This window comes from Nomascus leucogenys, chromosome 6 (genome assembly GCF_006542625.1).
Source record: "Nomascus leucogenys isolate Asia chromosome 6, Asia_NLE_v1, whole genome shotgun sequence".
In the NCBI taxonomy this organism is placed as follows: domain Eukaryota; kingdom Metazoa; phylum Chordata; class Mammalia; order Primates; family Hylobatidae; genus Nomascus; species Nomascus leucogenys.
Window position 1 is genome coordinate 94,442,822 of NC_044386.1, and position 27,930 is coordinate 94,470,751.

General features: G+C 51.4%; 1 protein-coding gene across 6 annotated transcripts; it reads left to right on the forward strand.

The window, feature by feature from the left end:
* Nucleotides 1-27,898, forward strand: PPCDC (phosphopantothenoylcysteine decarboxylase). Of its 6 annotated transcripts, XM_003267230.4 has the most exons (6): nt 1-173; nt 4,834-5,040; nt 20,661-20,756; nt 21,606-21,734; nt 25,714-25,882; nt 26,312-27,898. In XM_003267230.4, the coding sequence occupies exons 2-6, from the start codon at nt 4,855-4,857 to the stop codon at nt 26,395-26,397; spliced, it is 666 nt and encodes a 221-aa protein (XP_003267278.1). In that variant the 5' UTR covers nt 1-173; nt 4,834-4,854; the 3' UTR covers nt 26,398-27,898. The 6 variants fall into 6 exon arrangements, with proteins under 6 accessions (XP_003267278.1, XP_012362940.1, XP_012362939.1 ...); XM_012507486.2 differs by lacking the exon at nt 21,606-21,734; XM_012507485.2 differs by lacking the exon at nt 20,661-20,756.
* The last annotated feature ends 32 nt before the right edge of the window (nt 27,899-27,930 follow it).

The following is a 27,930-nucleotide window of genomic DNA, read 5'->3' on the forward strand; positions in this document are numbered from 1 at the left end:
TTCGCCAGTGGACTACAACTCCCGGAAGGCAGAGAAGTGGACTACAGCTCCCAGAAGGCTGCGCGGCACACAGCCAGCCAGGTGCTCTCGTGAGGCGTGCCAGTCAGATTCCGCGGGAGGGCGGCAGAGATACCGCGATATTTGGGAGCGGCCCCGAGACGCGCCTGGCACGGGTGAGCAGTGGAAGGGGGCTGGGAAGCTGGGTTCTCGCGGCGGCGCGGGAGGGGAGGTTCGGGGAATTGTGTCTGCGAGCGTGGGTCCGCGGCTGTCTGTGTGTGTCCTTACTTTCCCCTCTGTGCCCATGAAGCTCTGCTTGAGACTGTGCGTGGGTAGGCGGCCGTGCATTTGTGCGACCTCACTTTCCCGGCTGTACGGGTGGGGCCGCCTGGAGCAGGAGGGACCCCCGAGTCCTGAGTGGAGGGTTTGCATCTCTGCCCGTCCAGCCCGACTTTGTGCTGCTCTGCGGTTATTTGTCCAGTGTCGTTTAATCTAGTTTAAATGATGGCCGTGTCAGCTTCTCACACTGAGCGCTTACCCGGGCTGCCTAAAGTACAAAGTGTATTTAAAAAGTTGGTAAAATTAAAAAAGGAAAGCCATGGGATGTTGGAGGTAGCCCTAGGCCTGCCAAAAAGTGCTGAGTGCTATTTAAAAGTTAGGCCAAATCTTGTCAGAAAAGAACTTCCTGCTGTCCTTGAAGTATTTGGAAGCAGGTGCTAGATGGTGAGCAGGAGAGATTGCCAAGTTGGGGAAGTGGTGGGTGTCCTGGAGCAGGGGTTTCCACATCTCTCACAGTGGCTGGGAAGTAGCAATACGCAGTCACTGCCTTTCTAGTAGCCCACGTGTGTGAGTGTGTGTTAGATACATGCATCCCTCTATCCGCAGGGGATTGCTGTATACTTTTTTTTTTTTTTTTTGAGACAAGGTCTCATTCTGTGACCCAGGCTGGAGTGCAGTGGTAGGAACATGGCTCACTGCAGCCTCGACCTCCTGGGCTCAAGGTATCCTCCCGTCTCAGCCTCCTGTGTAGCTGGGACCACAGGCATAAGCCACCACACCCGGCTAATTTTTATTTTATTTTATTTTTGTAGAGCCAGGGTCTCACCATGTTGCCCAGGCTGGTCTCAAACTCCTGGCTCAAGCAGTCCTCCTTCCTCGGCCTCTCAAAATGCTGGGATTACTGGTGTGAGCCACCACATCAGCCCTCCCGTATATCGTTTTTCTTTTCTTTTCTTTCTTTTTTTTTTTTTTTTTTTGAGTCAGGGTCTCACTGTGTCTCCCAGGCTGGAGTGTAGTGGTGCAATCATAGCTCACTGCATCCTTGAACTTCCTGGGCTCAGATAATCCTCCCACCTCAGCCTCCCAAGTAGCTGGGACTGCAGGCACGTGCCACCACGCCCTCTGTATAATTTAAATAATCTCTAGATTACTTATAAAACCTGATACAGTGTAAATGCTATGTAAATAGTCATACACTTTTTTTTTTATTGTGGTACTATTATTATATTTTGAAATGGTCTCTCTCTGTCACCTAGGCTGGAGTGCAGTGGCACAAACATGGCTCACTGCAGCCTTCTAGGCTCAAGCGATCCTTCTGCCTCAGCCTCCCAAGTAGCTGAGACCACAGGCATGTGCCACCACACCTGACTAATTTTTAAATTTTTTGTAGAGCTGGGGTCTTGCTATGTTGCCCAGGCTGGTATCGAGTGCCTGGGCTCACGCAATCCTCCCACCTTGCCCTCTTAAATTGCTGGGATTACAAGTGTAAGCTGGAGCAGAAGCCTGGGCGGCCGGTAGTGAGGGGATTTGATGTTAGGCTAAAGGATTCAGGCTCATAATGGATCTTGGATCCCTGCCTACCCACCACCCACTTCCCTTGTTTGGTTCTGCTTTGTCTTAGGTCAGTTCTCATCCTTCCTGTATTGAGCTTGAACCGATACCCTGTCTGGCCTTGCTTTCCTTGCTCTGTCTTTAGTCTGGTTCTGTGCCAGCTCCACCTTTGCCCATATAGGGACTGGCAGGTATCCCTGAAACCTAAAATTCTGCCCTGAATTAAACTCATCAGAGGAGACTTAAACATCACAAGCTGAGGCTCTTTGCTCTGTCTGTCCTTGTCTTTCTAGAGGATAGAGAAGCTGCCATTTTTCTGGCTGTGGCTTACCTGCTTGGCTAGTGCCCTGGGATCTTGAGGCTCAGTAATCAAAGCCTGTAGCCCTATAACCTGCCTGCTTGCCAACTCTTTTTGCTGCTCAGGAGTTCCTGTGAGTTCAGCAGAGCCCGGGGAAGTCAGGTACTGTCTGCAGCTACCCTTCCTGTGCAAATAGGTGACTCCAACAGGTTCTGGTTAGAGTAATAGACTTCCTGGTTTGGAATTTGATCCTCTTTGCAAGCAAACAAAGGAATCCTGCCAGCTGTCACCCTTCCTGGAATTCTCAGGTTGAACTGATTGGACCTCGCCTCCAAATGTTGGTTAAATGATCCACTTTCTATTCCTCAAGTATATTAAGCACACACATACCCACACACACCCTCTTTTTTAGGAAGGTAGGTAAGTTTGATCCTTAGCACAGCTTTGCTAAGCAGGCTAAGTACTACTGTATTTCGGACTATAGTGCCTGCTGTGGGGAAGCAGTTGAAGTCACTAATACAGATTCCTGCCCCAAGTTTAACTGATCGCTTTCTGTAACCTGTTTCCTAGGAATGAGATCAGCTTGATGTGGAGGAGGTTCAGGGGCCTCAGAGATAAAATTTGGCTTCTGGTTTTGCAGGAATCTACCTATCCTAGCACCAGTTGGCTAGGGTGGGATAGGGTCAGGGTTTGAGATCTGGCAGGTAGGTTTCCCTGGAGAATAAATAATGTGCCTCCGTCACCTACCGATGATGTGTTCTGGGAAGAAGCTGGCTAGTAGGCCCTCTGTACCTTGTCAGATTCTAACAGGGCTCCCCACTCCCTGGGATAAACTCAGTTCTCCAGCTCTGGCCAAGCATTGCCCTGGTTGGGGCCCTGCAGTGGAGCAGACATTGAGATTACTGGCAAATCAAACTTTAGGTGATCTTGCCCTAGGGAACCAGCCTGTGCTTAACCCCTGCTGAGAAGTGGGATAATGCAGCCAAACATGATCCTCAGCCCACGTGGGTTGTGCCCAAGTGCTGAAGGCAAAGCCTGGGCAGAGAGGCTAGAGAGCCAGGGGGCCTGTGAGTGAAGAGGAGACAGGCCCCTGTGGATGCTCAGCCATGGAGGTAGCCATTGGATGACTCACCAGCACTGCTTCCTGGGCAGCTGCCTGAGTTTCCCTTGCCCTGCTGATTGTTTTTTGAGTGCATCTTCTAGGACCTTCTGTCTTGTACGGAGAGCCCCTTGCTGCTCTCTTTCATGTATTGACTCAAAGTTTCTGCTGGAAGGAGCTTCAGAAATCATCTGGTCCTACCTCTGCATTTTTCAGATGAAGGGACAGGTCCAGGGAGGGAATGACCCTGGACCAGGGTCACTCCAGGTCAGGAGTACACCATGGTCAGGGCCCAGGGCTTCTGATTCAGAGGCTGGGTATCTGTCTTCTGCCCCACGCTGCCTTGGAGGGTATAGTTATTCATTCAGCACATGTTCAGGACCGCCGGCTAGTGGACTGCTGGTTGGCCATTGGACCCGGTCACACATTCAGGGAGCTTGCTGGTGGAGGGAGAGGCAAGGAAACTGATGTGTTAATTGAGTCTGTGATCACCAAAAAGGTGCATCCCAGGGAAGGACTGATCTCAAATAATTTCAGACAGGTGTCATTCCTGTCTTCTCAAACTCAACCTACAGATTCCCCAGAGGCAGCTACTGTGTTTTCCACAATTCCTTTGCATGGTGTTCAATGTGATCGGTCCTCAGCGATGGTTGCTGATGAAGCACGTTCTGCTGGCCCAACCCGCCACATGTAGGGTTTGGTGTCCATCAGCCATATTATCACGAGCACTCACTTCTAGCAACGTCTGAGAGCCAGAGGAAGAAGCAAACCAGCTAATCTCCTGGGGTGGCCCGCATCCCCTTTATGCTGGTTTCTTCCTGGGCTTTGATTTGTACGGTGGTGCCCATCTTGATTAACAGGGACAGGGACAGGGACAGAGAGGCAAATCTCTTGGCTCCCTGGAGCACCCAAACCTCCTTGTTGCCCAGGGTTCCACCTCACGAGCATCTTTGGAACCCATCCCTTCCTGCCACTTCCTTTCACCAGTCAGCCCAGTCCACCGCAGCGGCTCCTCTCGCCCTCCAGTCTCTCCACTAGCAGGGTCCCTTTGACACTATCACCAGGTGTCAGCACCATCTTTCTAAAACCAAAACTCCTCACCCTGGCCCTCGCTGCCCATGGCATTCTGGCCTCACCCTGACTTTCAGCCTCCCTTCCTGCCCCTCCACTACCCCCCATCACACTCTGGCTTCACTAGTAAGCCACTCCCTGTTCCCCAACCTGCCACCCTCCTTCAGGACCTTCACCTTTGCAAGATTGTTCCTTCCTTTGAAGTGATTTCTTCCTGTCTCTGAAAAACTAACTCGTCCTTCAGGACTCAACCCCAACGTCATTTTTTCTGGGATGCAGTCTCTAACTTCTAGAGATGGTCACCCTGATCAGCCACGCACCCGGTACAGCCCTTCCCCACAGCACTGCATCATTATCTTGTGACTGGCCCGTGTGTAGGGAAGGTGTCTCACTTTCTTATCAAACTGTGTGCTCCCTGAAGCCAGGACTGCTGATCCCTTCCGCTGCCTCAGCCTCTGGCCTGGGGCCTAATACATGGTGCTCCATACATTCTGGTTGACTGTATGAATGAAGGAGGTGGCCCTTGTTCTGCTTTTAGATCCTAAATCCCGACAGCTTTATGGAGCCCAGGCCTGGCAGGCTCCCAGAACTTGAAGCCACCAGACCCCACATGGAACCAAAGGCCTCCTGTCCAGCTGCTGCACCCTTGATGGAGAGAAAATTCCATGTTCTTGTGGGTGTCACAGGGAGTGTCGCAGCCCTGAAGTTGCCTCTTCTGTTGTCAAAGCTTTTGGACATTCCTGGGGTGAGTATCCTCACCAGATAAGCATGGCAGCCTCTGGCATGGGAGTCCAGTGCTCCCGGGGACGGCCCATTGCTCTGCAGTACATGCAATTTTCTTTTTCTTTATCATGTTAATCATGCTTGTGGAGGTCCTGTGTGTGTGGTGCTCTGTGGAGGATTCAGGAGACAGAGACCAGTGCCCAGTGTAACCAGGGGCTAGATTAGATAGTACAGACAGAGCATGAGGGGAGGCTGGGAAAGGACCCGGTGAATGGAGGGTTTGGGCTCCCATACATTGACCCTGAGAATCTGTGAAGTCCTGTGTGGGAGGAGGGCTGGCTGGAGAAGTGCAGCAAGTTCTCAGTACCCCCTCCTGCCTTGGGCTCCCATACCCCTGCTTTCATTCCACCTTGAACACTGCGGCTGTGTTCTCCCTCCTCGTGAGACCCCATGGTTATCTTGTCAGTCAAATGCTCTGAAGCCCCATTGCCTGAAGCTCTAGGTTCAAACTTTGCTTCTTCAGGTATTCAGAGCCGCCCCAGGGGCCCCTGACTGTGTGCTGGGGTCAGGGACTATAGCCCCCATCCTTGGCCAGATCATCAACTTAGATCTATTTTCTATATTGGGGTTCTGGTGCAGAAGTTCAAGGCTTTAAACAGCCTGAAATCTAACAGGCAGTGGCCCCACTTCCTAGTTCCGCCTCCGGGGCCCTTTGTTGGTCTGTCTTATCCCCCTTGGTCTTTGCGTGGCTGGGCCCTGCTGGGCTGGCTGTCCTCTCTGCTCCTCTCTTGCCTTTTCACATTCTGTGCAAAACCTTCCCTGTCTGCCCCAGCCCAGCCCCTATGGTTTTGGCCCCTTCTTTTAAACTTATTTGACATAGAACTATAGGTTGCCTTAGACACTGCTGGTGTTACTGGCCCCTAGTTTTGGTGGGGTCTTGTGAAGTTGCTGGGCCCCAGGCCTGGATTTTGCCTCTCTTGTATCAGCTGAGCACCCAAGGTGCGGTGGCCCCGGCAGCCGTATCTGGCATGTCCAGCAGGGGGCGGTGCTTACTCACAGATGACCACGTGGTCCCATCAGCTGGGGCTGGGCTGGGAAATGTTTCACTTTTTTACTTTCCACCAACTTCCACCCAGAAAGTCACCCCATCACCCCACCCCCAGGGCTGGGATAAACCATGAAGCTGCCAGCCAGGGATGACAGCCAGGCCGGAGTGGGGGAGGAGGGAGAGTCTCGTGGCACTCTGAGACTGGGTGCTAGACTTTTACGGCAGTGCTGTTTAGGCCCAGCCACCCACTGTGTACCCAGAAGCATTGGTAGGAGCTGGCCAGCTAGAGCCATGAGGGTGGGAGGCCTCTGCCACCACCCCCTGGGGAGGGAGGGAGCCATGCAGTTCCCTTTTCCCATAGCCCCAGAGCAAGTGAGTTTCCGGACTAGGGGTGGATAGGGGCGGGGAGTCCTATCCCAGGAAACAGATGGGCAGCCTCAGAGCGGAGGGAAATGGCAACCCTACCGCTTCCTCCCATCCCACGCAGCCAGCGTTTGGCGGGGGTGGGGGCGGGGGGGTGAGGAAAGGGTTGCCTGGAGCAGGCAGGCGCTCCAGCCCACCCCAGGGCCTTTTAGCCTGGGCCTCATGGGATGGCAGGCCATGTCTGGAACAGGACTTGGCTTCCCCTCTCTGGTTGGAGTTGATGCCAAAAGTGAGGCAGCCAGAGGGCACTGAACTGTGAGGGAGGGCTCCCCGACTCAGCCTCTTGGAGCCTGCCTTTCCCATTTGAAAATACGGCTGATTCCTGCTGCCCATCCCCCAGACTCTTGTCAGGCTCCCTGAGATGTTGGCTGGGGTGGGAGGGGTCACAGATGAAAATGGTCTTGTGCCAGTGACTCAGCACAGAGCCTGGCATGTTGAAGCACTCGGTTGTGTGTGTTTCCTGGCCATCACCCTGTCCTTTCCCCTTGTTCATGTCCTTTGGGCCAGCCACATGGTGTGGGGCAACCCCACTGGGAAGAGCCATGGACGCCACAGTTCACCTGCTCTTGTGGGGGGCCCATGCCTTTCATCTGCAGGGAGACAGCTCTCCAAGCCTGGCCTTGCTTATTAGGGCCCTCGTGAGGTGTTGGGATCCAAAGGTAATCCCTGGATTGCCTTGTGTTGGCCCCAGTGGTGGCGTCTATCCCTGCACACTCCCCTTCACTCCCTGATGGCCCTGATCTCCGCATTGCCTCCTGCTGGACCTCCTGCAGGAGCATCATTGTCCCTTGCAGCAGTCACTTTCAGCTCTCCGCCTGCTGAGTCGTGGGTTCATGTGCTCAAGGCTTTCCGGAACTTCCTTAGGTACATCCAGATTTTGTCTAGCACATGAACAGCTGGGGTGTGGGCTGCAGGGAGCTGGGGGATTCTACAGATCTGGCCCATCACTGTTCCTGATTGACCAGTATGTCCAGACATCCCAGGAAAGCCGCTAAGATCAAGGTAGCCAAATCAGGGAGACTGTGAGGGGTGGTGGAGAGACATGGATTAGCCACAAGCCACACACACCAGCAGTCGGGGAGAATAGTCACTAGCAGAGATGACCTTGAGTATGTTGGGGCAGGTGGGCAACCGTGTCACAAGAGAGGCAGCTGAGCACATTTCTGATGCTGGGACCCTGGGCAAGTCAGTTCTTTTTGGCCATAATTTTCTTATCCACACAGTGAAGGAGGGGCAGGTTCTCAAATGATCCATCTCCAGGGCCTCTTCTGGTACTGGTGTTAGAAGATTCTAGATGTGAGGGCAAAAAGGACTAGGACCCAAAGGCAGCCTGAGAGAAGGTCCTGGGGCTCAGGAGCTTCAGGGAGCCAGGGGGTTTTGTAGTTCCATAGTTGTCATGTAATTGAGTGGCAGTAAAATCCGGGTTGTCAGCTCAGGCAGTTTCTTCCCTGGGGTTGGCAGCCTGGCCCATGCAGGGGAGCAAAAATGGCTTTCCTCCATCTTGCTAGGCTGCTTGGCTGGGCTATGAGTTCAACTGACTTATAAACAAAATTAACAGGGCCGGGCACGGTGGCTCACTTTGGGAGGCTGAGGCGGGCGGATCACTTGAGGCCAGTTCGAGACCAGCCTAGCCAACATGGTAAAACTCCAGCTCTACTAAAAATACAAAAATTACCCGGGTGTGGTGGGCGCCTGTAATCCCAGCTACTCAGGAGGCGGAGGCATGAGAATCGCTTGAACCGGGAAGGCAGAGGTTGCAGTGAGCTGAGATCGTGCCACTGCACTCCAGTCTGGGTCACAGAGCAAGACTCCATCTCAAAACAATAACAACAACAAAAAACAAGATCGACAGGAGAAAACCATATTTAGTTACATATCTGCACATGGGTGTACCACAAAATATGAGATTCCCAGAAGGGTGAGATGGCTGAAGCCTGTATAGCAGCCTGAGCTACAGAAGGAAATAGGGGCTTGGGGCTTCTGGGGGTGGTGGCGACACAAGTTATGGGAGGGTGAGGGGAGGAATTATACGGTGAATAAACGTTGTCTTGTTAGGCAGATTAAAACTTCTCAGATAATAAGAGATGCCTCAGCAGATTGTCAATAACTCAGCCTTCCTTTCTCAGGGTGGGGGACTCAGGACAAGGGGAATCCCTCTTTACGCAGATAAGAGAAGTTCAGAGAAACTTCCTCCCTGCATTTGTTTTTTCCCCAGTGCCTTCAGGTTTGAAATAATCAGCATACCAAAGCCGCATATTATGGGGTGGCATTTCCTGAACTCCTTTATCCACACCCTTCAAACTTGGGAGGGGAAGACAGACATCGCCCTAGCTTTTGCCAGGGCAGGTGTCAGCAGAATTCAGAGCCAAAAGGGGATTTCTAAAGATAGAGAAAACCCCCGACTCAAGGAGTCAGCAGGCCTCGGGCTCAGAGAAGGATACATTTCTAGGGTGTCCATCAGGACATCCAGGTCTGTCGAGGGTGAGGAAAAGAAGGCTCTGCTCATATGTAGTGTGGAGTAAATTCTGACTTTCTGGAGGACCACTTGACAATACTGAGAGAAATTAAAACATGTTCATAGCCCTTGATTTACCCACAGGATTAAACTCTGTGGGGTGTATTTACAAAGTAAAAGGATGTCCACTATAACATTATTTATAATTTCAAAGCACAACTGGAAGCAAACAAAATATCCAGCAGTAGAGAGCTGTGGTGCCCTTAGGATTTATGGGACAATCTCTCAGTGGATTACTTGGCAATGATTCAGAAAAATGGGGTGGCTCTCTCTGTGCGGAAGGGAGCAGTCATCAAGATGGAAGCAGAATAAGCAAGGTTTAGGAGCTAGCAAACTGGACCCCCCAGACCAAATTCGGCTCAGTGCCTGTTTTTGTATAGCCTACAGCTAAGAATGATTTTTACATTTTAATTTTTATTATTTATTTTTGAGACAGGGTCTTGTTCTGTTGCTCAGGCTGGAGTGCAGTGGTGTGATCACCGCTCACTGCAGCCTCAACCTCCCAGGCTTAAGCAGTCCTCCCACCTCAGCCTCCCAAATAGCTGGGACTGCAGGCGTGCCATCACACTCTGCTAATTTTTTTGCGTTTTTTTTTGTAGATACAGGATTTCGCTATGTTGCCCAGGCTGGTCTCAAACTCCTGGGCTCAAGTGATCTGTCTACCTCCACCTCCCAAAGTGCTGGGATTACAAGCATGTGCCACTGTGCCTGGCTTGATGTTTACATTTTTAAATGGTTAAATCAAAAGAAAAATAGTATTTTGTCACTCATAAAAAAAGTGATATGAAATTCAGATTTCAGATCCAAGACGATTTATTGGAACACAGCCATACCCATTCATTTACGTATTGCCTATGGCTGCATTTGTGCTACTACAGAGTTGAATCATTACGACAAAGCCTAAAATATCATCTGGCCCTTTATAGAGAAGGTTTGCCGACCCCTGGTATGCAGTCTGACTCCTTCTGTGTGTTCTTATACTGAGTTACTGTGCACAGTTTTTTCCTCTGGTGGTGGAGGGACCGGTGGAGGAAGGGAAACTTGCATTTTTCATTTTTGTATCATTCTGTTCAGTTTTAATTTTCTAACCTATGTGTATATTTGTATTTTTTTTTTAAGTCAGTAGGGCTTTTGGTGGGAATATTGTGGAACATTCTTGGTAACTTTATGCTTTTTTTTTTTTTTTTTGAAGTGCTCACTGAGGAAAGAGCAGAAGACATAAGGCCTGGTTTGAAGATTTCCTTTTTTTTCTGGGTGGGGGCCACCTGCCCACTCTGTGTCCTGATGTGGAAACTCTGAGACCTTTATTTGTGCCTCTGCCTGCTTGGCTGGCCCCTTCCTCCTCTGGCCTGCAGCCCTGTTGCCTGCTCCCCTAGGGACAGAGCTCTGTCGGCCCCTGGTCAGAGGGTCCCGCACCCCAGGGTCCTTCCCTGATTGCCCAGAACAATGTTCCTGTGCAGAGCCTCCATAGACCACCTCCCTGGTTTCCTTCTTGAGAATTTTCTGAAGTTGGGGAAGCACACAGAAGGGTTGGCATAAGGAGCTGACACAACCAAACACCAGCTCCCCCAGGGGCAGATGAGAGCGCGACTGTTTCCTGCAGAGCCAGGTGGGAAAGGGTCAGGGTCACAGAAGGGCTGAGGTGGCACGGTGAGCTGGATGGACCCCTACCATGTGGTCTGAATGGCCCATGCATGGGTCATACGGGGAAACCAGGGACAGAGGAAGAGGGGCTCGCCCGCGGCCTTCCAGGGAGTGAGTGAGTTAGCAGAACTGGGGGCTTGAGGCCAGGTTTCCTGGGTCCTATCAGTGAGTGAATTGAAGAGCTCAGACCTGGAGCGCATTCTCTGCTCAAGCTCACCAGTGCTTGAGGATGGTGGAATTTGTGGATTCCTATCTTGGTCTGCCTTGCAGTTCGGGGTTACCTGTACCCCACCTATCTGTGAGACTGAGCCCTAGCAGAGGGCAGAGCTTGGATCTTGTCAGCCGTGTCCCCACCATGTAAGAGGCTTAGTAAATGTTTGCCGAATAGAGGCATCATCATGAGCCATGGAACCCACTGAGCCAACTGGAACTCCCTTGGGGGTTTTGTTAAGTAGGCCACCTCCTTCATAGCTCCTGCGCCTCATGTGCCAACCGCACTGGGCCCCAAGAATCCTTTGTCCTAGAATGTACCCACCACTCCCCTGCTCAGGTTAGTGCCAGCTTCTTAGCTGGCCGCTAGGACCTGGGCACAGATCTGGAGCATGCCAGCGTCAACACTGGTAGATCCAACGTCAGGGTCCTCTGCTGTGCGTCCTGGCCCAGAGGACTGGGCCACCAAAGCCCTGGGTTCCTTGTCTTGTCACAGGTTAAGTGCGGGGCTACCACTTCCTCTTTAGAATCCTCCTTGGTCTCCAGTGGAGGCATCATCACGCCCTGCTAGAAACACCTGCTCTCCAGCCACTTAGCTGCTAGTTCCAGCTGGGCTCTTCTCCTTTTCTTCTATATGCCAGAGCTGTGCTATCTGATATATTTAAATTTTCTTGTATATTCCAGAGCTGTGCTATCCGATAAATGTAAATTTGCATGTGGCAGCCGCTTGCCACATTCAAATTTAAATTTAAATTAATTAGAATTTAATAAAAAATTCAGTTCTTCAGTCACAGCAGTCACACCTCAGATGCTCAGTGGCCACATGTGGCCAGTGCTGCCACACCCTACGGCACAGGTAGGGCCATTCCTATCATTGCAGAGATGGAAATGCTCTTCACGGATAATGCTGTAGAGTTGTGGTTCTCAACGGGGGCGATTTTCCCTCCCAGGGGACATTGGATAATGTCCAGAGACATTTTTGGTTGTCCTAACTTAGGGGTGGTGGTGCTACTGGGCTCTTGGTTCTGGTAGGTAGAGGCCAGGAATGGGCTTGGCAGTGGAGACTCAGACCATGGGATTTGTTTCATCCTGTGGCTGCGAAGTGCCTCTTCACGGGTTCCTTTGATAATCTGCCCCAGAAGTAGCCTGGCCACACTAGGGGCCTGAAGTAGAAACGGGAGGTATCACTCTAAGTCCTGATTCCATTTTTCCTGACCAGACCCAAATCAGGATTCCTGATGTCTCTTCAGCAAAGAAAAGGAAACTAGACTTGCCAACTGGTTTCAGGAAGGAATCTCTATACATGCTAGATAAAATGCAGGCAGCTTATGTAATGGGGTCTGTCCATGCCTCAGTCACATACACAAAGAGACTCAGCTTAAAAATATTAGCTGTAAAAACTTTTCTCAGGTAGGCCGAGCGTGGTGGTTCACACCTGTAATCCCAGCACTTTGGGAGGCTGAGGTGGGCGGATCATCTGAGGCCAGGACTTTGAGACCAGCCTGGCCAACATGGTGAAGCACTGTTTCTACTAGAAATACAAAAATTAGCTGGGCATGGTGGCACACAACTGTAATCCCAGCTACTCTGGAGGCTAAGGCAGGAGAATCTCTGGAACCCAGGAGGCGAAGGCTGCAGTGAGCCGAGATAGTGCCATTGCACTCCAGCCTGGGCAACAGAGCAAGACTCTGTCTCAAGAAAAAAAAAAAGGAAAAAAATTTTTTTCTAAGTGGTGTCAGCAGGGGACCAAGCCTAGCCGGGAGCTGCCTTTCAGGAATTCTGTAGCATATGGGAAATTCTTTTTTAATGCCCAGCGCTGCTTCTACCAACCTACAAAGGTGTAAGAGAAAGCCAAGGAAGGCTCCTGCCCTCAGGGAGTTTCTGCCCTGCCAGGGCTCCTTGGCATTTGCTGGGAGAAGGTCAAGGTAAATGAGTAAATGGTCAGAATTATTTAGTATCACGGAAGATAACAGATGCTTTTTTTTTTTTTTTAAATGTGTACAGACCCAGGGCCTAGCCCTTGGCTCCCACGACCTTTTGGTGGAGTGAATGAAAATAAAAGAACAAAGCCCATAGGGCTGATGAATCACATCAAGTGACATCCCTCTAAAACCAGAAAAACTAGTCTGGGCCTGCTAGACAGCACTAGGGTCAGTCAGGGTCACCTCCAAGGAGAGTCAGCTGCTTCAGTGGGTCAGAGGTGGGGCATCAGGAAGGACCCGCCTATCACATACTCTTTGCATTACTCCTTAGTGAAGACCTTGACCCCAGGAGGCTCCCTAACAATGTGACTGTAAGCTGGGAGGGTGGCTAGAGAGTGGAGCCTCTGAGAGGTTAGGCAGAAAGCTTAAAGGGAAGATCTCAAGCAGGGTGAGAGGCTTAACAGGACCCCGGTTGGAGCTCCCCAGGGGACAGTGGGGGCCTAAAGGCTCTGAGATCTTGAGTAACGGTGTAGGGAAGGAAGAAAGAGTAGAGCTGAGAGGGAGGAGAGAACCCCTGAGTCAAGGGCATTACCAATTTGGGGACAATTCTTTTTTTTTTTTATTGATTGATGATTGATTGATTATTTTTGTTTGTAGAGGAGTTTTGCCTTGTTGCCCAGGCTCATCCCAAACTTCTGAGCTCAAGCAGTCCGCCCGTCTCTACCTCCTAAAGTGCTGGGATGACAGGCATGAGCCACCATGCCTGGCGTCCAATTTGGGGCTGATTCTGAAGGCCAGCACTAGGCAAGGTCCTCCACTTTGCAAACTGGAAGATGGTTTTTGGAGCTGGGGAGAGTGGAGGACCTAGACCTTCAGGAAGTAGCTTTCCAAATTTCAGAATAGAGGCGATGAACCTGGGACATTCTTTTTTTTTTTTTTTTTTTTTTTAATTAATTTTGTTTGCACACAAAACAATAAACATTTTCTAAAAATACATACAAACAAAAAGATGCATATCAAACATATTAGGAAGGTTGCACATGGGAAGACGGGGAATAGAAATGGGGAGTGGGAATTAAAATGAATGAGAGAGGGACTTTGTATGGATCAATGATAATAACTCAATCCTCTATTTGACAAAGAAGAAGGGGAAGGAAGAGGAAGAAAAAGAAAGTGGGATAAAGGATCAGAAAGGGAGGAAAATAGAAAAAATTAGAGTGTGACTCCAGGGTAGACCTGTTTTGTTGTTGCTGGGTTGGTTGGTTGGTTTGTCTGTTGTATTTTTCATGTTTCGCCATGTTGGCCAGGCTGGTCTCGAACTCCTAGCCTGAAGTGATCAACCCGCCTCGGCCTCCCAGAGCGCCGGGACTACAGGCGTGAGCCACCACGTCCAGCCCCCACATTGCTTCTGGCCTCCGTGGTAGACCTCCCAGACGGAGCGGCTGGGCAGAGGCACTCCTCACTTCCCAGACGGGGCGGCCGGGCAGAGGCGCTCCTCACTTCTTCCCAGACGGGGCGGTCGGGCAGAGGTGCTCCTCACTTCCCAGACGGGGCGGCCGGGCAGAGGCGCTCCTCACTTCTTCCCAGATGCGGCCGGGCAGAGGCGCCCCTCACTTCTTCCCAGATGGGGCGGCCGGGCAGAGGCATTCCTCACTTCGAACCTGGGACATTCTTAAGTAGCAAATGGTTCAGAATGGTTGGGAAGCTCTTAGAAATGAAAGATGGTGGTCCCATGAGCAGAAGTAGGCAGTGTATTAGCAGAGATGTGGTCTCTGGCTACCTGAAGCCTTCTGTTGAAGGAGCTGGAAAACACTTAAGTGGAAGGGAGGACATGTAACCAGAGATGAAACAATGAAGCAGTGTCTGGTGCTGGAGGCCAGTGGTAACAATAGCAGAGGATAAGAAGAAATGGGAGGGCCTGGACTCGCTGGCTCACGCCTGTAATCCCAGGCATGTGGATTGCCCTAGCTCAGGAGTTCGAGACCAGCGTGGCCAACATGGTGAAATCCTGTCTCTAGTAAAAATACAAAAATTATTCGGGCATGGTGGTGCATGCCTGTAATCCCAGCTACTTGGGAGGCTGAAGCAGGAGAATCCCTTGAACCTGGGAGGTTGCAGTGAGCCGAGATTGTACTACTGCACTCCAGCCTAGATGACAAAGTGAGACTCTGTTTTTTTGTTTTTTTTTTTTTTAACAAAGAAATGGGGGGATTCTTTGATCTCATTTTGTTCATCTTCTCTTTGGAGCTTGTGGCGGTAGGAGGGACCTGAACCGAGGCTGGGTGATTCATCTCCTGTCCTGAGAAAGTTCTCTCCTGGGGCGCTAGGGTACTGTGGTTGGTGACCTACAGGAATTGTGGGAAACGTCAAAGGGGCCAGGGGCAGGAGATGGCTAATGTCCATTGATCAAAAAGGTAAAGGAGGTGAGCTCCACAAATTGCTACAGATGAGGCTTGTAAGTGCTAAGAAAAGCTAGATTGGGATAACTAGGAACAAGGCATATTGATTTTAGTTCATGTTTTGGATAGTAGACAAAGTATTTTTCGATTTAGATGAGGCCTTTGATGGAATCCTAGGACCTCTCCCTAGACCACCTGGGGATGTTGTCAGCATGTTATAACCAGTGAAAGATCCAACTTGGAAAGAGTTTCTTCTTGGTTCTTTCTCACCCCTTGCTCTGCTGCCACACCCACGCCTGTGGACCTTGTGGGTGACCTCTGCCCTTGACTTTGTTCTGTTCATAATTTGGATTAGTGTCTCTGGGAGCTACTGATGGTGGTGCTGGCTGAGAGGAGGAGCAACAGGATTGAGCTCTCAGGAGTTCTCTGTAGGCTGAGCACACAGCAGACCAACTCTGGTGAGAGGAAGTTTACCAGGGACATGTGAGGGACTGCATTTGGGACCAGAAAAATAACTACTCAGATACAGCCTGGCGCTTGTGGCTTAGTGGCAGCATGAATGAGAAGAATTTTTTTGAGTTTTTGCTGATTGCAAACTCCATACATCAGCAGAGGGATGTGGCCACCAGAAGAACTGCTATGGGCTCAGGCTGCACCGATAGACATGATGCTCTGGTTTCTTCATGAAACTAACAGTGGGGATGCCTTCTCCGACCCCTGGAGGCAGAGTAAATGGCTCTCACCTGTGGGTTCTTCACTTCTGGGAAATTTAATTTTTTTTTTTGTAGTTTTCTCCTCTCTATTTTTCTGTTCTCTCTGGAACTCTTTAATCGTGAGATTTTTTAACTTACTGAATTGATTCGATTTTCTCATCTTTTTCTACTATTATCCATTTCTTTATCTTTTTTTTTCTCCTTTCTGGAAGATTTAAACTTGTGTTGAATTTTTTATTTCACTGTTTATAATGTTAATTTCTAAGAGTTCTTTTTTGTTCCTTGAATACTCATTTTAAAAAGTGTTATGTTCTTGTTTCTTGGGTGTAATCTCTCGTCTTTAAGTTTTCTTCTCCCTCCATTGCCACTGGGTTTCTATTTTCTGTTTGTTTGTGTAATCTCTTTCTTGCTAGAGGACTCTCCTCAAATATCTGATACTCCTTGGCTGTTCTTATTTGGGTGCCAAAAGCTGATTGGAAACTCTGTCTTCACTGCCAGGGACTTGGTACTCATCTGGTATTGAAATGTTTTGTTGGTGGACCTCTGAATTCCATATCTGAAGGTTTCCTTCCCTACCACATCTCCCTACTCCCAGGGTTATTTGGTTTTTCCAGAAAGACTATCAGTAGTCTCCTGCCTGGTTGACCTTACGTTCTTAGTGTCAAGTAGGGGAAGCAGGCCTGGGTCTCTCTGTTTGGTCTGTAGATACTCACTTCTGCTCCAGGACTCCTTTGACTTCTGTTGTGCTAACTCTGCAAGGGTAGTATGTCTGGCTGCCTGGGGTGGGAAGAAGACCTGGGGGGACTTTAGCTGTTCCTTCTACAGGTCAGGAACCAGTCCTCCTGTATTCAGCTGTCTGCCTCACGCTCACCTTTGTGGTACTCACTGCCTCAAGTCCTAGGCTCCTGGGCTCTAATTGGCTTGTGTCTCAGTTACTGTGTAGAATTTGGATATTTTCTTTTCTCATCTAATCTAATCTGATCTTGCAGGATCCGCTCTGCTAGTGCTTCCTTTCGCTTCCATCTTCTGAAAGCGCATTGGCACATCTTAACTGCTGTTGGTGGTTGTTCCTCTTCTTTTTGTTCTTGAGAATTTACTTATTTTCTTTCTTTTTTCTTTCTTTTTTTTTTTGAGATGGAGTTTCACTCTTGTTGCCCAGGCCAGAGTGCAATGGTGCAATCTCAGCTCACTGCAACCTCCACCTCCCAGGTTCAAGTGATTCTCCTGCCTCAGCCCCCTGAGTAGCTGGGATTACAGGCATGCACCACCACACCCGGCTAATTTTGTATTTTTAGTAGAGATGGAGTTTCTCCTTGTTGGTCAGGCTGATCTCGACCTCCCCACCTCAGGTGATCTGCCCACCTCGGCCTCCCAAAGTGGGATTACAGGCGTGAGACACCGTGCCCGGCTCTTCTCTTCTCTTCCCTTCTCTTCTCTTCTCTGACAAGGTCTCACTTTGTCACCCAGGCTGGAGTGCAGTGGCGTGATCTTGGCTCACTGCAGCCTTGACTTCCTGGGCTCAACTGATCCTCCCACCTTGGACTCCAGAGTAGCTGGGACTATAGGTGTGCGCCACGATGCCAGCTAATTTTTTTGTATTAGAGATGTGGTTTCACCATGTTGCCCAGGCTGGTCTTGAACTCCTGGCCTCAAGCAATCTGCCTGCCTCAGTCTCCCAAAGTGCTGGGATTACAGGCGTCAGCCACTGAGTTTAGATCTTTTTAAAAAAATTACTTTACTTTTATTTTAGTGGGCTTCTGGGAGGGAGCAGAGTTTACCTTATTTAACTAAAAGCTTTTTCTTCTATTTAATCTTTATATGTTCTTTTGCTTTAAATGTATCTTTTTATACAACATATTGATGGGTTAAACAACATCCAAGATGAGAATCTGAATTTTAATCAAGAAGATGAGCCTGTTATATATTTACTATAATTATTATTATATTAGGATTTACCTATGCTGTCTTATTTAATGCTTGCTTGCTTTTTATTTTTTTATCTTTTTTTGGAGATAGGGTCTCACCCTGTCACCCAGGCTGGAGTGCAGTAACTTGATCTCTGCTCACTGCAGCCTCTGCCTTCCCGGGCTCAAGGGCTCTGCCCACTTCAGCTTCCCCAGTGTAGCTGGGACTACAGGCGCACACCACCATGCCTGGCTAATTTTTTATTTTTTGTAGAGATGGGGGTCTCACCATGTTGCCCAGGCTGGTGTTGAACTCCTGGGCTCGAGCAGTCTGCCTGTCTCTGCCTTCCAAAGTGCTGGGATTACAGGCATGTGCGTAATCCCATTACTGCTCCCGGCCAAATGCTTTATCATATGTTCTCTCTGCTTCTTTTTCTCCTTTTGTATCCTTTATGTGTAGATTGAATTTCCTTCTGTGGGTTTGAAAGGTAAAGGTTATTCTTCTTATGGTTACCCTAACTTATTATGCCCTCTCCTTTACCTTATCACTATCTTGTGTCTTCCCCACGAAAGAGACAGGGCCTTCAGCATGGCCCCACCCTGCCCTGCTCTCCCAACCTGTGCTGGCCCAGTGGCATCTCCAGGACTGGGTTCCGAGGAGGGATAATGCAGCCCTGCTCATTTGCCATCTTACTCAGAACGGGGCAAGGCTTATTCAGGGCCATCCTAGGGAGACTCCAGCATTCACTGGGGGTTTGGTTTAAATGACCTCTAGGCCGGGCATGGTGGTTCATGCTTGTAATCCTAGCACTTTGAGAGGCCAAGGTGGGTGGATTGCTTGAGCCTAGGAGTTTGAGATAATTCTGGGCAACATGGTGAAACACTGTCTCTACCGAAAAGACAAAAAATTAGCTGGGCATGGTGACATGCACCTGTAGTCCCAGCTACTCAAGAGGCTGAGATGGGAGGATCACCTGAGTCCAGGGAGATTGAGGCTGCAATGAGCCATGATCATGCAACTGCAATCTATCCTGGGCAATGGAGTAAGACCTTGTCTGTAAATAAATAAATAAGTGACGGACCTCTGAAAAGGTCCCTGAGGTTTTTTAGCAGGTTCTGGGCATGGTAGATCCTAAGGGGGAGTGAGATGGAGAATGGACAAGTCAATAGAACTCGGAACCCCAGACTTTCTGAAGTTCTTCCTCAGTCTTCTTCTCTGAGACTTCTACTCCTTGGTCCTAGCTTTGTTCCTAGGTGCTGTGCCGCTGTGTCACCCACTCTGCCCTGTACAATATGCAGGAAGCAAGCGAGGAGGGGGTGCCTCAGAGAGACAGTAGGGAGGAATGAGGACAAGGTGGAATTGGCATGGGCACGTCCTACAGAGTGAGAGGCAGGCCTTAGGGCACCATGTTGCTGTCACGTAGGAATGTGTGTCCAGCAGCACCGAGCCTTCAGCGTTTCACAAGAACTCAGAAAATTGAATTTTCTATGTGAAATCTTCCAACTTGCACATGTTGGCTCAAGAATGTTAATAATCTTGTGTAGGCCAAACAGCGTGTCTATAGGCTGGATCTGGACTAGACATGGCCCATGACTATAGCTCTGGCTGGTTGATGGTTCTGTCCTTGTCACCCTTGACTTTTCTTTCTTCTGGATAAATGTCCAGAGAAACAAATGTCCTCTCCTGACTCATTGGTTTCCCCCAAAGATGTGGTTCCCTACACCCCCCTCTCCCCACCAGCTACTTCCTCTGGGCCCCTGTACTTTGCCAGTTTGTTAGTCTAAAATCTTGTTTTACAGGCTGGGTGCGGTGGCTCACACCTGTAATCCTAGCCCTTTGGGAGACTGGGGCGGGTGGATCACCTGAGGTCAGGAGTTTGAGACCAGCTTGGCCAACATGGTGAAAAACCTCGTCTCTACTAAAAACACAAAAATTAGCCAGGTGTGGTGGCGTGCACCTGTAATCCCAGCTACTTGGGAGGCTGAGGCAGGAGAATTGCTTGAACCTGGGAGGCGGAGGTTGCAGTGAGCCGAGATTGCACCACTGCACTCCAGCCTGGGCAACAGAGTGAGACTCCGTCTCAAAAAAAAAAAAAAAAATCTTGTTTTACAAATGATAGCCAACCCATCTAGTGCCCTTCACACTCCTGGGTGCTGTTTCTCACAGCCATGTGTTCTGTTAAGCAGATTGCAGGCAGCCCTGGTTTGCATTAGTAATTTCTTAGTGAATGGGTAGTGTGCGGGTAAACCTCATTCTCACCCCATGAGTGTAGGGCACACACAGGCTGGGTTTTCCAGGAGCCTGTCTGCAGCCTGTGCCCACGAGGCCTCGTTCCTAGAAGTACGTGAAAGGATACTGTCTGCTTTCTCTTGGAGGCATGCATGCACAGAGGACATGCCGCACCCCAGCCCCCAGTGCCTTGGCCTGCAGAGGGCAGAGCTGCTGTGTGGCACAGAATTCAGGACCTATGAGCCTCCTTGGGTGGCCCCTCCTGCCTGCTGTGGCCTCTGCAGCCCTGGCCTTGACTTCCTTTCCTGTCGCTTGCATGCCTCTGCCACTGGGCCTACCTCTGCCCGAGTGGCAGAAGCTTGCAGCTTTGTATATACGGGCAGTTGGTGACTCATTCCTCAGCAGCCCCTCAGATAGGGAAGTGAAACAGCCACACCTGGTAGGGCCTGACCTTTGGGTGACAGCAGAAGTAGCTAAGCAGACATGGGGCTTGCAGCTAAGGAGGGAAGTCCTCTCTAAAGCCAGCCTGTGAAGACAGCACTTGCCTGCCCTGACCCTCCTGTGGCCTCCAGGCCTGTGGCTCTGGTGACAGTTTCTTCCTCCCTCCCCGCCACCCCCTTTTTCTTGGTGACAGCTGGAAGTAGCAGTGGTCACAACTGAGAGAGCCAAACATTTCTACAGCCCCCAGGACATTCCTGTCACCCTCTACAGCGACGCTGATGAATGGGAGGTCAGTGCTGGGGCCCCCTGGGCTGAGTTCCATTGAGTTTCCACCAGCAGGACAGAGCAGTCCTTCCTGCGGTCTGTGTCTGGCAGCTGGAACAGACAGGCTGGGCTCAAGTCCGTGGTCAGGGCCCTCTGGGCAGAGGCAATGAAGAAAACATCTGTCTAGCTTCTGGCCTGCAGGAGGCCTTAGTCTCCTCCCGGCCCAGGCGGAGCTGGGCTTTGGCCTGGTGCCTGAGGTTGAGTGTCCTTGTACTTATCTGGGCTGATGAAACCACAGAGGAGCTCTGTTCCCACCCCCCATGTCCACGTGGCTCCTGGCGTCAGGGCTGAAGAGAACGCCTCACTTCCCACGGCCACTGGGCTCTGCTGCATCTTCCCTGCGGATGGGTGGGCACTGGCTGATTCACCAGACACTGAGTGTGGGCCTCACAGGGGTTCCCTGCCAGGCATTTTCAAACATTCTCAGCCTAGAACATTTCCGGCTGGCCTGTCTTCCCCGCCCCCACCCCCTCCATTTCTCACTGCCCCGGAGCCTTCCACTGGCTTGGACAACCTAAGCATCCGCCTCAAGCAGACAGGCCGGGAGCTCCCTGCCAGATGTCAGTTCTCTTGAAAGCCAAACCATGAAGGGAATAGCTCAGAGAGACAAGGGGCACTTGTTTCCTCAGGCCTGGTTCTCTCGGCTGCTGGCTCCATGGCTAGCGCTCGCCAGCTTAGCTGCAGGAGGGAACGGAGGTTGGCCTGGGCAGGGCAGGTCAGTGGGCTCCTTAGTCTCCTGACTTACCATACCTGGCCTGCCTTGGTGCTGCATCCCACTTCCTCCACACTGACCCCTTTTTCTTCCCTCTGCCAGATGTGGAAGAGCCGCTCTGACCCAGTTCTGCACATTGACCTGCGGAGGTGGGCAGACCTCCTGCTGGTGGCTCCTCTTGATGCCAACACTCTGGGGAAGGTGGCCAGTGGCATCTGTGACAACTTGCTTGTGAGTGATGTCCTGGGGCCCTCGTCCCTCCCTGGGCCTCACACCCAGTTTGCTGAGCTGCAGATATCCTTGTACAAGGAGACCTGCTGCTGTGGGCCCCCGGTCTGCCCAGGGAGATCGTGCTCCGCCATTCCCCCCATCGCCCCCAGTGCTCTCACCTTCTCTCTAGCACATGGGCACAGCCCTGGTCCTGATGGGTCAGCGTGACCTGCCACTGCTCCCCAGGAGTATCCCCCTCTCCCCTGCCCTTGGCACCCAGCCAGGTGCCCACAGGTGGACCCTTGTTCCTTGCTCTTTGTCCCTCCCTGTGGGCTGCCTGGTGTGCCCTTCCACTGTCCCTGCTCAGCCCCATCGCCGCCTGCTTCAGCTCTGCCTACTCCGCAGATCTGGGCAATGTGATTGGGGGTTCACTTCTTCACAGATGGCTCATATACACTTTATCACCCTTGTAGCTTTCCTATATATTAGGGGAAGCTTAGAGGGGAAGAGGGGAGAAAGGGCAGTGGCAAGGGCCGATGGGTGATAGGGAGAAATGGAAGTCCAGCTGTCCAAAGTGGGCACTGTCCTAGGCCTAAGATGCCTCCAGGGAGCTGTTGCCATTAAAGGGGAGCTGCCTTTGTTTATATGATTGTCCTAGGAAGATTTGGGTGTGATTTCTCTCCTCCCTCTCCCTAATTGCCACCCCCCACCTCATTTATTGAGCTTTCGCCTACCACATACTGGGTGTATGCTGAGAGCCTCACAGGACACAGGGAGTGCCAGGCTTGATCACCCATGCCATTGGGAAGGGAGTATCCTCTGGTGAGGGGTACAGTCCTGAATGACCCCAGTCAGTCCTTTGACTATGGAGTCACCACCTTGCATAGTCCTGGGCCTGTGGTAGATAGACATCCAATAAATACTTACTGCATGTATGCGGTAACTAGCAGTTTTACTTTTGCGAGTAGCTGGGAGTTTTTCAGAGTTTCGTGTGGTGAAGAAGGTGGATGATGAAGCTGGGACAGGATGTTTTTTGGGGTCACAGATTAGTGTTCTTGTATACTTGTCAATGGGCTCCTAAGGCACTCCTCAAAGAATCTGCCAGTGATTTAAGCATAATTTGAATAAGAGCACAGGGTGAGCAGAACAACTTGCATGGCCAGGAGCAGGGCTAGGGAGTGCAGAGAAGAGAGAGCCTGGGTGCAATGTCATCAAGCAAGCTTTCCCTATAGTCCCAGCTACTTGGGAGGCCAAGGTGGGAGGGTCGCTTAAGCCCAGGAGTTCTAGGCTGCAGTGCCCCTTGATCATGCCTGTGAGTAGCCAGAATAGCCAGTGTGCTCCAGCCTGGGCAACATAGCAAGACCCTGTCTCTATTTAAAAAAAAAAAAAAAAAGGGAAAAGGCCAGGTGTGGTGGCTCATGCCTATAACCCCAGCACTTTGGGAGGCTGAGGCAGGAAAATTGCTTGAGCCCAGGAGTTTGAGACCAGCCTGAGCAACATGGTGAAACTCCATCTCTATAAAACATACAAAAAAATTAGCCAGGTGTGGTAGTGCATGCCTGTGGTCCCCAGCTACTTGGGAGGCTGAGGTGGGAGGATCACTTGAGCCCAGGAGGTCAAGGCTGCAGTGAGCTGTGATTGTGCCAGTGTACTCCAGCCTGTGCTACAGAGGTGAGACGCTGTCTCAAACAAACAAACAAAAAGGCTTCCCAGCAGCACTGGTGCCACAACTGACATGGCAGCTGCAGCTAGAACAGTTGAGTTTCCTGGCTGCTCTCATCAAATTGGGTCAGAGTTGTGTGTGGCCAGCACCATCTCACCAAATCTCCAGGCTCCCCGCTGGCGGGTCAGCAGCAGCTGATGTGACAAAGTACTGGCCTCTGGGAGCTAAGCCCCGGCCTGGGCCAGCTCTGCAAGGGCGCTTTCCTTCTTCCTGCAAGCTCTGCTTCCCCTTTTCCTTCTAAGCTGCCATCACGTCATGAAATCCCTGGGCTTCCCTCCTCCAGAGTTGGCTGGGAAGTGAAACATGTTCCCAAGACCAGCCCCCAGATCATTTGCCTCAAAGGTTTTCCCTCGAAGTCACAAACGTTTCAAGGAATCTCAAATTTTACAAAGTTTGAAGTGTGGGCATTGGTGGCCTGTGACTGTGTCCTCTCTCTCTAGCTATTTTCTCCCTACATCCCTGAAAAGAAGTTGAGCCTGCTCCTCCCTCCACAGACCTCCTTTTCCAGCGACCAGGGCATGGAGTGCTGTGAGGGCAGCATGCTAGGTGTGACCGTGCTTCTGGCCTCCAGGCCCATCTCCCTCTGTCCTCTAGCCCACTAAGGCCCTGGCCTATTTGTGCTAAACAGGCAGTCAGACCTAGAAAAAACAGACAATCTCTCTGGGTCACCAGTCTGGCTAGGAGCCGGTCTCCTGACTGGGATCCAGGCCTTCTCCCCTGCCCACGTGAATTCCCAGGGGCAGAGCCTGAAATATTGAACACAGCACTGGCCAAACAGATGTCAGTGTGGGAACCGAGGCCCTCTTCTCCTCCTGCCTGCTTTCGTGGGTTCAGAGGAGCTGAGGCTTGTCTGAGAGGAGGTGGAGTGCTGGTTTTCACCCTGGTTGGTGTGCTTTGCTTTGAAGGCACTTAGAAAGCCCAGCCCAGCCCAGCCCTTGCTCCCGCCCTGCACACAGTGGAGCGACTCTTCTAGGTATGCTCTTGATTTCTGCAGAAGCAGCAGGTGGCATGGAGCCAAGAGGAAGTGTGACTGAAACTGTCCACTCATAGCCCAGCTGTCGCATTGAGAGGGCTTGGTGGGAAACTAATGCTGGTGGCTGATGCAAGCAGCCAGGTCCCAGGACTGTTTGCTGTCCTGCTTCCTCCCTGTCCCTGGGACATGGGGGAGGTGCTGGTCCTGGCCTGTCGGGGCATTGTTCTCTGGACTCCTTTGCTCTTTTCCCAGATGAGCTTCCCTTCAGGGGAGGGGTTTCCAGCCTGTTACCCTGAGGGGCTCACAGCCCTGGAAGAGGTGTCTGGAGCAGTCAGAGCACTGGGAGCTTCTCTGTCCTCCAGGCGGCCCCCAGCCCAGGGAGCCTACGCCTGTGGGAAGCCCAGGAGTCACTACCCTGGAGCTTGTGCTTTGTGCCTGGCCCTGCACTCAGAGCTTTGTAGCCATTCTCACCTCAGTCCTCACAGCTGCCCAGGGAGGGACCTTTCTAGAGAGGAAGCCAGGCCCTGGCCTTCAGTCCCATGTCCAGGTTCTCAAACAGCTAGTAATACAGAGCACAGCCAGGATTTGAACTCAGGGCTACGTAATTTCAAAGTCTGTGGCACAAAGGACTCTGTGAGCTGGATGGCTCCTTTCACAACTGCTCAGGTCTGTGGCTTGGTGGGGTGGCCTGGATTTGGGAGATGGTGAGGCTGTGCAGTGGAACATTGCCTGGGTGGCGCCCATTGTCCGGGTGTGGGCTTGAATGACTGCTTACCTTTCAGGGAGCAGCTCCCACTCTGTGAAATGGGACAGCACCTTCTTTATAAGGTCTCAGTGAGGGTTAATGAGATCCTATACGTGAGAAAGTTTTGGTAACGGCAGATGTTTTCATTGCCAGACTTTAGTTGGCCTCGGAGAGCTGATGTCAGGTAGATGGGCCCCACCTGAGGAGCAGCCTGGTCCTTTGCTTTCTGGTGTAACCAAAAAAGCCTGCCTTCTGCTCCCCAGGGTTGCTTTTCCCAGGAGGTGTGAGCCTACTTGGGGGAGGCTTAGGCACAGGGATACCTGCTGGAGGTCTGAGCGTTGGTTGAGTACGTCCTATTTGTAGGATCCTGTGCCAGAGCCTGTGGGGAGGTGGAGAGAGGCGAGGAGACACAGCCCCCACCCCTGAGGGATGAGACAGCTCCCTGCAGGCAGGCTGTGCCCAGTCATCTCAAGCCTACGGCTGGGCTGCTGGCTGCAGGGTCTGGAGGGTGGTGGGGAGGGTGGCAGACAGAGTAGCAAGACCCCGGCCTTCTTCACAGACCTGCATCATCCGGGCCTGGGACTGCAGCAAGCCCCTGCTCTTCTGCCCGGCCATGAACACCGCCATGTGGGAGCACCCGATCACAGGGCAGCAGGTAGACCAGCTCAAGGCCTTCGGCTATGTTGAGATCCCCTGTGTGGCCAAGAAGCTGGTGTGCGGAGACGAAGGTGGGTGTCTTGCCAGGCTTATAGCCCAGGGCTGTAGAAAGGGCTTAGCTTTGGGGTCACATCTCAGTTCAGTTCCTGGCCTGTTATGACCTTAGCAAACCATTCTCTGAGCTTAGCTTTCTCAGCTGGAAAATGGGAATCATAATTCCTGCCTCCAGATGGGTAGGGTAAAATGGGATGGAATGTGTAAAATACCTGGTAGAGTCCCTGGCACGCAGCCCACATGCAGTTAAGGATGGCTACTGGAACAATTCCCAGGGTCTCGCCAGGGGTCTTGGGAGAGATATGATGTGTCTGGCTCAGGCAAAGACAGACCTTGCCCTCTCAGGCCTTGGGCTCTGGGTGGAGCACTCAGGGAGCAATGGGCAGGGGTCTGCAGGCCTACAGGCACTGTTGGCCTTTCTGGCCACAGCGGAATTTTGCTCCCAGGTCTGGGGGCCATGGCTGAAGTGGGGACCATCGTGGACAAAGTGAAAGAAGTCCTCTTCCAGCATAGTGGCTTCCAGCAGAGTTGACCTGGGATTTCTGCCATGGGTGTCCCTCTGTACTCAGAATGGGTTCAGGCCAAGTCGGTGAAGATGGATGTTGGCAAAATAGGAGGATACCCTCATTTGCTGAATAGGGGGCCTGCTCTGAGCCTGCCCAGGGGCCGCTCCAGGTTAAACTGGACGGTAAACTGGACGGAAGGCCCGGGTCTCAGCTTCTTTCAACCAGGAGAGGCCGCTGCCTAGAGCCCCTCCCCACCTTTTCCTGGATGGGCGAAGCAAGCCAGGAGAGCAAGCAGTGTTGTCCTCACGGGAGGAGGACTGAGTGACTGGGAAAACTCGGCTCTACATCTCACCCAGAATGACTTTTAGAAACACCACAGCTGGAGAGTCCTGGCTGAGCCTTGGGAGTTTCAGCTCTTTGGCGGGCGGGGTGCCCAGGTGCCATGCGATCAGCGAAGCCTGCGAGTTGGCAGGACTCTGAGGTTTCCTGCAGACCATGCCATGAGATTGAAGGTGTGGGGAAATAAAGAAAAATCACCATTTAGGAGACTCCATTCTTTCCCTACAACCCAACTGTGGTCCCAGAGATCAGGGGGTGTTGCCAGGTATGGCTAGGGAAGGGTCTGGGTTGACAACTCACCGGCGCTGTTTAGTCCCTGTATAACATGGTGGTTAAGGATAAAGATCTGAAGCCAGACAGCCCCTAGTTCCAATCCCGGCTTTGCCGCTTACTAGCAATGGCAGTTTGGTTCAGGACTTAGCCTTCCTGACTTTCACTTTCCTCAGCTATCTTTTTATCCTACCCTCAGGGAGTTGTTGAGAGGATTCAATGAAATTATGTGTGCAAAATACCCATGCCACTGAGTGCCTGGAACATAGTAAATGTCAAATCAATGGAAGTTAAAACTAGGCATGCATATATGCCAGAGAGCTTTCCTAGCATTTGCTGCAATGCACCGTCTCATTTTGGGAAAAAGGAAATCCTGGATGCTAAGTTGACACGTCCCTTTATGCAAGTGACAGGTAAGCAGCCAGGAGGGTTGACCCTGCCCTGGGTCCCAGGCCTCTTGCCTGCTTCTTGGTTTTCTCTGTTCTCATCCTTTCAGCTTTGCTGGACCTGAGGCAGGGGCCTGGGTGTCTGTGCCTCCCCAACCCCCAGTACACATGATCAAGGGAAGTAGATCCAGGGACACCATGCACTCTGGCCCAGAAACCCTCTGCTACCCAGCTTTTGACCTAATTGCCATTTGGTGTGGCTGCAGCGGGGAGGGCTTATCTGCGTATTTGGAGCTGAGGCTGAGGCTGGCTTCCTGCCGTCTGGCTTCCAGGCCAGGTGTGAGGGACATCCCATGTGGGCTCTGAGAGCACTGAGAGTAGAGGTGCCTTGAGGGGACCACGAAGCCTGCTGGCTGGAATCAATGCTCCAGCAGCCTCCACAGCCTTTATCTCAACAGCACTTGACTTCACCAGGTGACCCTTTGGGATAAAATTGCCTTAGGGCACGAAATAAACTATAACTAAAATGGTAGCATCAAGAACCAACTTCTTTGGCTGGTTTGG